The sequence below is a fragment of the Saccostrea cucullata genome, unplaced genomic scaffold (genome assembly GCF_032062105.1).
Source record: "Saccostrea cucullata isolate Sc308-1 unplaced genomic scaffold, CSIRO_AGI_Scuc_v1 ctg3942, whole genome shotgun sequence".
NCBI lineage: Eukaryota > Metazoa > Mollusca > Bivalvia > Ostreida > Ostreidae > Saccostrea > Saccostrea cuccullata.
The window spans coordinates 1-11,599 of record NW_026931828.1 but is presented as its reverse complement, the minus strand read 5'-3'; the positions used below and the strand labels follow the sequence as shown (position 1 = coordinate 11,599).

General features: G+C 33.5%; 1 protein-coding gene across 1 annotated transcript; it reads left to right on the top strand.

Annotated features, from left to right (window-relative positions):
* Positions 1 to 446: 446 nt before the first annotated feature.
* On the top strand, positions 447 to 11,112 carry LOC134233658 (uncharacterized; the record flags this gene model as incomplete). Its single annotated transcript, XM_062715648.1, has 7 exons — positions 447 to 672; positions 848 to 872; positions 1,714 to 1,775; positions 1,897 to 2,034; positions 2,487 to 2,612; positions 3,765 to 3,854; positions 10,960 to 11,112. Coding segments are annotated over exons 1-7 (820 nt in total), but the record flags the coding sequence as incomplete, so codon positions are not given.
* Between the last annotated feature and the right edge of the window lie 487 nt (positions 11,113 to 11,599).

The following is an 11,599-nucleotide window of genomic DNA, read 5'->3' as shown; positions in this document are numbered from 1 at the left end:
TAAAGTTGTTATTCTATTGATTTTGGAAAGTGCTGCTAGAATCGTATGATTTACGGGAATTGATGCAATTTTTTCGATCTTATGAACAAAATGTAAAAAATTTTGGGAAGGTTTCGTCCGAAAGAGTTGAATAATTATTTCTGTGATACATGTAGGACAGTAGGATTCTAGCAGTACTTTTCATGGTACAGAGATGTTTATACATAACTATTATTATAAATTGAAATAAATTATCCGCAGGTAGTGTTGAACTTTTCACTTTTTCATTAAGACATTTTTTTAATTATAGTCGTCACGTGGTGACGTCATGGTGAAGTGCTTCCTGTAGTATAAGTCCCATTGAAGTCTATAGAATGCATTATGATAGCAAAAAATTTTATCCATGACTTTTCCGATTTATTAGTGTTACATATTTAAAAAAGTGTTAATTCGCCGAATTCTGATCCATGTGCTGCCTTAACAAACCCGCGCAGGAGGAGGAAGAAATGGATTATGCGCGTGCGGTCCTGACTGCGGCACCAGACTTTGGTAATCACGCTAGGGCCACATATGGAGACACGGTCGCAGAATCACATAATGAGGAATCGCACAGCATTTGCTGTGACCGAGATGACAATCGCCGATTCACTAGTGACGTAGTATCCAAAATATGCAGTATCAGACAGTGGAGAGGTAACAAATTATCGTTTTGAACATGGAATGTAAAAAAAGGTGTAAAGCAAAAATTACGTGATGTTGAATTTGTAAATTACGTTAAAACATTTGATGTTATTAATTTATTAGAATGTTGGTTAAATTGTGATGACACCTTTGAGTTTGATTGTTATAAAAGTTTTATCTTTCCTAGAAGCTCTGGTAGAGGAGGGGGCATTGTAATACTGTATGTGTACATGAATTGGCGCATTAAAAATTTAGCGGAATCAAGGGGTATAGAGTTGTAAGCGTAATCATGAATTAGCGCTACACATGCCCACGCCTTGCTTTGTATTAGTAAATGATTTCTTAGCGGTATTCATAAATTAGCGCATTCCTGTCCGATGTTTATGAAACACGTCTTTTACCTCACAATTCTCTTATAGAATCCCTAGCTGCCGTTAATGAAGCGTTTTATTTTGTTTTGTTTTTATACGATAAGGATACTTTCATTATTAAATGAATGTTGTAAAATAAATTGATTCTGAAATCAGCATTGTACAAGTAACTTCTTCACTCATGAATTTTAGTCTGCATTTATCTAGATGGAACATTATCCCTCCAATATAGTTCGGGATTGGATTTAATATTTATCTCAATCTGACATAATCCGTACTATTTGTAAAACCAGGAAAACTCTGTACATGCGAGAGTTCATTTAAAATTATGTAATGAAGCATTTTGTAGTATGCGGAAGAAGGAAAAATATACAAGTTTGAGAAATATAATTAAACATATTTGATTTATAAAATCAAAGCTGAAGAATAACTTCATTTTTCCCAGTTAAATGTTATAACTCAGCAATGATTTTTGAAAATGTATTACACTTTTGGATATTTATATTCTGTTTTGTACACATTAGGTTGAGCTATGGGTAAAATTTATTATATTATTGTTATAGTTTTATATTCTCCAATTGAAAAATTCACGAATTTTAAACACTCTAGTTTTCTAAGTAAGTATGAAAATCTTATAACCGTGTTATTGAAAATTATTATAATTTGATGATTTTCATTTCAGAGAAGACGGTGTGAAGTGTCGTTATGGTCATCAGTGGAATCAAATACTTGGAAAATGTATCCGTAGGTACATGTACATGAGTACATCTATGAAGCATTCAAAACCATTATGAAAGTATATATTTTTTCAAATGAGTAATAGCCTCAATATAACTATCAAGACATCACTTTATTTCGCATTAAGCATGCGGCAATGGATTCTTTGGAATTGGATGCAATTTAACTTGTCCAAGAGGGTGGTATGGTTTTCAATGTGGTAAAGAATGCACATGTACAAAAGAGGACTGTCACCACATTTATGGATGCAAAAGAAATCTTTCGGGTAATTTATTTCAGATGAGGCTCTGATCTAATGGTCATCACTTTCTGTTCATTTAATATTTCACTTTTTATTTCTATCAAGATTAATTTACCAGACTCGTTATTCAAATTCTATAAATAAGTATTTAAAACAATACATTTAGATAAACACAATGCCAACAGAATAATAAGGTTTTCCTTGTTAACCACTTCCTTGCTCATTATTTTTTTTTTTTTTGCTAAACATAATATGCTATAATTGAATTTATATTTAAAAATAATATTTTAAGAGTTTTATTATCACGAAAGAGAGTTATCCAATTTCACCGGGCATTTAAGTTTTCATGTGCATCTGTGTAATAATCTAAGTAATCACTTTTATTTATCTGAATATCACATATTCCCTGATAGTGTACAGGTGTAAGAGTATACATGTATGTGTTAATCTATGTTTTGTTTATAAATTTTCAATAGACTGTGAAGAGGGGTTTATAGGTCCTTATTGTGAAATACCTTGTCCGTATCCAAACTATGGTGAGGATTGTCATAAGAAGTGCCATTGTGAAGTACAATACTGTAATCCAAAACATGGATGCATCGGTAATCATATATATTTATTAAAATTTAAATCAATTTCTTTAAGATATTATACGTATTTGTCTGGTTCCCTGTCTCTACTTTTGCTTCGGATCTTTGATTCATTGTCTCGGCAAGGATGAGCCATGAAACCAGACCATAAGCGTAATGAAAATATGCTATATCTTAGCATGCTTTTTCTATCAATTATGAAGAAAGCGAGCATGACTCAAGCTCAGTAGAAAAATGGAGCAAAAAAATTTACATTGTTCATTCACTCCTCTGTTTTCCATTAATATATTAAAATTCACAAGCATACAGTCATCCCTTAGGTTTTCTTTTATTGTTGTTTTCTGTGTTTTTCAATTCTATTTAATTAATCTTTTATGATGCCCTGATACTTATCATATATTTTTTGAAAATTCCAATTGTTTTATTCGTCAGCAGTTAACTTTCGCCTAGAGAAACTATATACATTTCTCTTGGGAAAAGACTATTCATTATTTTCCCCTTAGAACTCTACACAAACCTTTTGCCCTCTTAATACTATGCTAATTTAATTTCAGTAAAATCCTTGGCATCAATTGAAATTTCTAAGCGCATAGGGAAAAAAATAATATAGCGTCCCAGGGCATTAAGAAGTTAAAATTGCAGTTGTTTACAACTTATCGGCAGTAAATAACACGATACCAAATATATATCCCTACTCTTACACTCTCCCCTGATATTTCTATGTTTTCTGTTATATTCTTACATTCCATCAATTATTTCAAACATTAATATTTTTACTTTAAAATGAAAATATTTTCATACCTACATCCAACAAATCAGATAATGCCGAAACATTCCGTGTTCTATAATATATAGCAACGTGTTTATCCTGGAATTTGTTACTTTCATTCCTTAAAGTGCATTTAAGATATAATATCACTAACTCTTAGTAAGCATTAGGATAATGAGAAAAAAACACAACGCAAATTAAAATTTACATTAACTTTTGTTAAAGACATCGATGCAAAAATGCTAACAAATATTTTGTACATGTTTCATGCCTTTCATTTATGTAACGATGAAACACAAAATATGATTGTAATAATAAATTATAAAAATTCAAGTTGTTGGTAGGGAAGCAGATGAGGCTGATTTTTGTTATAGCATCTTTTTCCTTTTGTTTAGATTTGACCACAAGAGGTATTGTTACCTTTAATGAAGTCCATAACACGAATATCGTCTCCTCTTCTTTTTCTCTCAGCGGGAAAGTTAAAGGTACAATTACTGTTATTTATGACGTCTGAAATATTTTCAAAGGAAAAACTAAAACTGAGTAACATTTGAAGACATTTTGACTATTTGGTCAAGATTCAACAAATCAAAGATAAGTGTATAAAGTTACTTCAAGGAAAAGAAAAAATGTCCATGCACATAAAATGTTTGCGCAGATATACAAATCGCATTTAATAGTTTAAAAATATCAATCAAATTTATTTGCCTAATCATATTCAATTATTGCAAATACTGATTAAATCATGTCACCATTGACTCGTACAAGTACAATTCCTCATAGTATCGAAACGTGTTACATACATGAACAGAAGCCTAATTAACATAGCGTGCCGCAATATTCAAGAATCATAGTCAAACAATGCCTCTTTGTAAACATTAATATTTCTTGTAAAATTTTGTTTGTCTGCTAATAAATTACAATCATTTAATAAATAATTTCACCAACGGGGACGAGTGCATACCCCGATCTTGGAGAGATATTGTTGGCAAAAAAAAATCCAACTGGAGGGGTGATATATTTTGGCAAAAATATCTTGAGACGGAAAGGTATTTTCTACAACAGTTATGGTGCCAAAGGAAAAGAAAGGCTCAGACCCCTTTTTGGTCCTAGCTTGGGGTATCTTTTAGAATGATACAACAGTTTATTAATTGAAACCTCAGTTACGTTAAGGAAGAATCGTGGTGCACCATATAGAAAGTTTAATTGTGACGTCATGAAAAATTAATAAGTGGGGAAAAGTTAGCGTTAACACAAATTAAAGTTCATTAATAATAATTTTATCAGTTATTAATAAAATCTTGTAAAATTACAATACTTGATAACAAAACGGTCAAATGAAACATAATTATGGAAATAAAGAATAGTATTCAAGCTCAAAAGACCATAAACCAATACAAAAATGAAGCAAAGCAAACACAAACTTCCAAAAGATCAGAGGTGGGACCAGAAGGCCATGGAGGATTGAGCATCTGCTGCCGACTGGTCACACCGGTACCCACTGTGTGTTTCTTGTCATAATCGGGAAATAACGGGACAATCCGTCTTGAAGTCTTTCGTCAAATATGACGTCACCAGCCTTGATATGACGCAAGACAAGTGATCCAAAGGAATAAATTCACTGGTTTACATTACAAAAATGCTAAAATATGAAAAAATTAACTTCATTATTAATACTGAAATAAAATATTTCATTTAATATAATGTATATACATTTTATAGATTGTGAACGTATTTTGCATGAAAAGTGCAAGGACATAGACCATAGCTAGTTTGTTTGAGCTGAAATATGGTATATTATTTGCGTATATTGCGTATATTTTGAAAGGTGCTGAGAGCTGAGTTTTGTCCTTAAAACGCTATTTTTATCCGAATGTTTGCGTACAAATGTAGTGGAAACATTTCAGTACTTCCCAAACAGTGCAAATTAACTTCCAGAACTTTTCTTTAAGTATGAATGTGGTTAGGATCTTTAATGTGTATCATTAGTGAAAATAAAACCCTATTCTACTTCATTATATATATATATATATATATATATATATATATATATATATATATATATATATATATATATATATATATATATATATAAAGCACAAAGAAATTAACTTTTACATGGAGACCCACTTCTGCCCCAGCCCGGGGTTGAACTCTCGACCTTCGGAATCTGTCTCCTAGCAGTGCAGGAACAGCGCGCTAGACCGCTCGCCTATCTAGGCAAGTAAACAAAAACTTGCTTTCGATGCTGATGGAATTCTCGCGGCGCTGCCCTACACTACACGGTCATTAAGAATAGAAGTGAGATGCAGTTATTTGGACATTAGTTTTAACAGAGGATTGTTACCAATACATGTTGTAATGAAATGAATTATTATTTATAAAGCACAATTTACAACAACTCTTAAACTAACATAACTGCCCTAAGTGAAGAAATATTAAATATAGAAAGCACAAAGAAATTCACTTTTACATGGAGACCCACTTCTGCCCCAGCCCGGGGTTGAACTCTCGACCTTCGGAATCTGTCTCCCAGCAGTGCAGGAACAGCGCGCTATGTAACACAATGAGCGTAAATTATAATGTTAATTTATATATTAATTTGTACATTACATTTATCTATATTTTAATATTGTGTTATGAATTATAATTGATAATATCAGTGTGTAGTGCGACGGACAATAATATCTTAATTACGAACTTGTTTACAAACTCTGGGAGATAGAATACAATAACAGAACGTCTTCATTTGACGGACAATTAGTTTTTACGATGTGTTGTTCTCGAGCATTGACACTTCCAATCACACTTTGTGCAGAGCTGCAGCCATCTAATTAACTGAAGAATGTACAAGATGCATTATGTTAATGTAAACAGAGGACATTGCCGTATCTTATAAGGAGATGGGAGACAGAGCTTCAGTGAGGGGCGGACAATGTTAATATTAATGAAGTGACACTCTACTTAACTAATTGCTATTACCAAATATGTGAACCCTATGATGCAGCTTCTTGTACAAAAGATGCGCGCACTGAATATCAATAGCTTTTACCATCTTAGCTCCGAGACGGACTAAAAGAGCTTTTAACATCTTAGCTCCGAGACGGACCATGAGAGCCTGTACGAACTTGGCTATGAGATCTTTGTGACACAATGACTATGTGAGCTTTCACCATCTTGGCTCCGAGATCTTTATAATTGAACTTTTTGATGTACCATTGTTTGTTTGATACCTTTGCTGTGACTTTTTAATAAAACTATAAACTTACAAAAGTCTTCTTAATCCAAACACATTAGTTAATTGTGTTATATACCGGATTAATTGGTGCCCGTGACCAGGACCAGAACGGAAAGTCTCGCAACGCTGAAAAGTGAAAAGAAACTCAAGACTACTGTAAGTAACTGTTTTATTGTACCTTGATTTTAAAGTATGGACAACCAAGACATCGGAAACGGTTTCGACTTGGGGGTGCCTTTATGACCTTGTCGACTGTAATAGAAACTAAATTTGATGGTCTTGATTCTACAGTTAAAGGTTTATCAAATGCAATTGGTACAAATGGGATTTTAACTATAATAACACCGTATGAGGGGGATCCTAGCAAATTTAAAGACTGGGTAAAATCAATTGAAAAGGACTCTTTCATGAACAATCTATCAGATGAAAAAGTCAAAAGTATGGCTTATGGTTCTAGCCGTGGGGCGGTTTCAGACTTTATTCAACGAATTCTCACGAATAACCCAGGGGGGACCTGGAATGCTTTGAAAAATGAATTATCCACAAGATTTGCTAAAGCAACAGATTCTCAGCATGCGTTCATGTTATTACGAAAAGTTCATCAAAAACCCGAAGAAAATGTTCAGATTTTCGCTGAAAGATTATTGTCATTGGCCGAAGAAGCATATAAAGGTCTCGAAGGAGGACTTTCAGTTGAACGTCAATTGATTGGAATTTTTGTTGATGGTTTATTACTAGACAAATTGAAATTCAAGGTCATGCGTGAAAATCCTGCAACTTTGCAAGCAGCTATAAACTGTGCTATGACTGAACAAAACCTGTATAAGCGATTCGAACTCAGGTCGGGTAAGGAAACCCATATACCCATGGAAGTCGTCCATTATAGATCTAAAACAATACCAAAGAGAAAGAGTATTTATTATGTGAATCGAGCGACAAACAGTCAGAGTGTTGAATGTTGGAATTGTGGAAAGAAAGGACACATTAAACGAAATTGTACAAAAAAAGCAACAAACAAACAAACTATAGATCAGTTTAACGAGTAAACTCCTTTCAAAATAGGGCTACTGTAAGGAGTAAACATTTGCATGGATCAAAGTATATATAAAAAAAAATAAAAACATTCAAACGTATTTAGGTCCAGTCTCGTAAAAAAATAGAATTAAATGATCTAAACTGACAGATCATGAAAAAAAAGTGGAACCATTAAAAGGTGCTCTTAAATCATTACTCTTGCTCTTTTAACATTTTCATTTCATGATTTAAAAGAGTGTATGTTCAGATCAATATTGAGTGGATAATACTAGTGCTACAGTAAGTAGCGTGTCTGGGTATGACATATCGGAATGAGTTTTCTGAACTAGTATTATAAAGAACCCTTTATAAATAGGTTTGATGCTAGAAAGCATGAATGTTGTTAAATATGAAGAAAGGTCTAGGATTACGCTAAGTAATGTGTCTGAGTATGACATTTTAGATGAGGAAATCTAACCTAGAACCTAAAATTGAGACTTGATAAAATGATTACATGGTTTCTTTCTATGAACCTCTCTGTGACTTATCTAATCATTTCTGGTACAAAAGCGCAATACATTTTTAGATGACCTTTCCGATTCCACATTTCCCAGATTCTGAGAATAAAGTATTCCCGTAACTAAAAATGGTTGACTGACAAGGGTATATACATTCTCCTGGGGATAACAAGTTCCATTATTATGGGGGTAAATGTGTTCTATATTTAAATATGGGTATAAAAGGTCAAGGTCAAAAGAGTATTGGTTGTCCAGAAATAAAAGATCTAGGTATAATATCTCAGCCAATTATTCAGAGTCGAGGGTGACCAAATATCTAGAAGGCAGAGAGACTGACCATAACAAAGCTCTATTTGCACCTGTAAAGAGCGCGAATGTTGAAAATATCCCGAAAACAGTTTTGCAGACCACAATATCACTATACTCACAATGCTTCTTAAAAAGCAGAGACGAAATATTCTGATGCTGATGATTAACAGCGACGAAGATCAACACCATGTATTCGAGTCTCGGACTGACTTATTACAATTAAGCAGAAAGCTTTAATTAACTCTGTTGCAGATTACAACATTGTGTTTTTACGTTTGCTGTGATGCATGAACTTTTATTATCACTATACGATCACAAACATTATGACAATGTGTCATGTCTGGGATATCACCTAGTTTGAGGGACATTCATCATTATCCATAAGATGTCTATCATTGTAACCGCCTGAGTGATGTATCCAAATCTGAGGGCCATTCAACGTAACCTATGAGACGTCATCGATCTACCGGAATTTTGGCAAGAGGATGTCGCTATTTCCAAGGGACATTCGTCGCTATATATTTGTGGATGTCACTATTTCCAAGGGACATTCGTTATTATATATTACAAATTCAGTGGAATTCGGGACACTCATCTTTATTAAATCCTTACGGAGACATCAGTATGTTGTGTGTTGTGTGTTATGGACATTTTAAAGTGATTAATTTATGGACATTTTAACTCATTGTGTTAGTGCGTTTTATTTTATGAAACATTGGACAATGTTTCCTCCGCCTTTGGGAGGAATGTAACACAATGAGCGTAAATTATAATGTTAATTTATATATTAATTTGTACATTACATTTATCTATATTTTAATATTGTGTTATGAATTATAATTGATAATATCAGTGTGTAGTGCGACGGACAATAATATCTTAATTACGAACTTGTTTACAAACTCTGGGAGATAGAATACAATAACAGAACGTCTTCATTTGACGGACAATTAGTTTTTACGATGTGTTGTTCTCGAGCATTGACACTTCCAATCACACTTTGTGCAGAGCTGCAGCCATCTAATTAACTGAAGAATGTACAAGATGCATTATGTTAATGTAAACAGAGGACATTGCCGTATCTTATAAGGAGATGGGAGACAGAGCTTCAGTGAGGGGCGGACAATGTTAATATTAATGAAGTGACACTCTACTTAACTAATTGCTATTACCAAATATGTGAACCCTATGATGCAGCTTCTTGTACAAAAGATGCGCGCACTGAGTATCAATAGCTTTTACCATCTTAGCTCCGAGACGGACTAAAAGAGCTTTTAACATCTTAGCTCCGAGACGGACCATGAGAGCCTGTACGAACTTGGCTATGAGATCTTTGTGACACAATGACTATGTGAGCTTTCACCATCTTGGCTCCGAGATCTTTATAATTGAACTTTTTGATGTACCATTGTTTGTTTGATACCTTTGCTGTGACTTTTTAATAAAACTATAAACTTACAAAAGTCTTCTTAATCCAAACACATTAGTTAATTGTGTTATAGCTAGACCGCTCGCCTATCTAGGCAAGGTATTGGTAACAATCCTCTGTCAAAACCAATGCCCAAATAACTGTATCCCACTTCTATTCTCAATGACCGTGTAGTGAAGGGCAGCGCCGCGAGAATTCCATCGGCATCGAAAGCAAGTTTTTTTTAACTTGCCTAGATAGCCGAGCGGTCTAGCGCGCTGTTCTTGCACTGCTAGGAGACAGATTCCAAAGGTCGAGAGTTCAACCCCGAGCTGGGGCAGAAGTGGGTCTCCATGTAAAAGTGAATTTCTTTGTGCTTTCTATATTAATATTTCTTCACTTAGGGCAGTTATGTTAGTTTCAGAGTTGTTGTAAATTGTGCTTTGGTTTCAATGCAGTTGCACATTCATGTCTTCAAAATACAAAACGATTGTAGTAATTAAAAAAAGCAACGAGATTTTTTTTAAATCACCATATTTGGTTATTTAATTATTTAAAATTCAATTTTAGTTGTGACGTGTCTTCTTATGGATAAAAAAATTAATCCAGATCGTACAACCTAATGCTTTTTTTGTCTACGTAAAAATTAGACCTACGTTAGTGACGTATGTCAAAAACGTATCAATCCAATTGAAGTTACATTTAAAATTTGCTCAATTTAAAATATAATTTGACTTAAAATCATTTTATTACAAAACGAAAAATTGAATTATAAGGAATGATTTAATAGCTACCTAAATTATATTTGTAGAACCTGGACTAGAGCAGTTTACGTTCTTTTTTAATCGCATCGCGGATTTTTCTGGCTCATATACATGGCTTGCTGCGGCCGTTGCAAACAACCATTGTTTACAAGGTGAATTGAGTGTTTATATGTTGTTGCAATCCCGCTGCACGCGCAATGGCCATCCGGTGATTAAGGTCTCAAATTTGGTGAATATGTAGTGTTGCGAACTTTTTGCTCTTGTATGAATTATATAGGGACTAATAAGACGACGATATAATTATTCGTATTAATATTTCTTTTTTTATTTCCTAAACAGGAATCGTTACAATTATTGACAATGGCAGCAGCAGATGTGTTCCAAACGAAAAGTCATTTAGGAAGTATATGGTGTATGGTATAATATCCCTGCTGACAACTTCTGCTCTCCTCTTTTTGGTTTACTTATATACACATTGTTCTTATTCAAAACGTAGGAAAAGTTGTCAATAAAAATTAATTTTACCTTCTTCAGACTAGTCTAGCTCTTTTATATTATGTAATGTAAATATACAAAACAATATTGTAGCACTCATACGAAGAGAATGAGAGCTAAAATAACAAACAGTGTCCAAGGTTACAGAAAAAACATATATATAAACAAGCAAATTTAAAGAATTGTGGTCCCCCGCTCTCGGTGTCTTTGTGGGTGATCATGAAATGTCATTTTTTATGACATATTATGTCAGATTTGAACGCCCTATCAAATGTCATTAAAAATTACCGCTGAAATTGATTTTTTTCTTAAATGAGGTCAATCGTGAAAGTCAAGGTCAAGGGATCAGAAATCATAGCATCCTCGGAAACATTTTGTCACAAGTAATGCACATGTCAAATATGAAAGCCCTATCTCTTCTCGATATAAGTAACAAGATGTGTTTGTGAAACACTGATGACCCGTATGGTAACAAAGCAAAGAT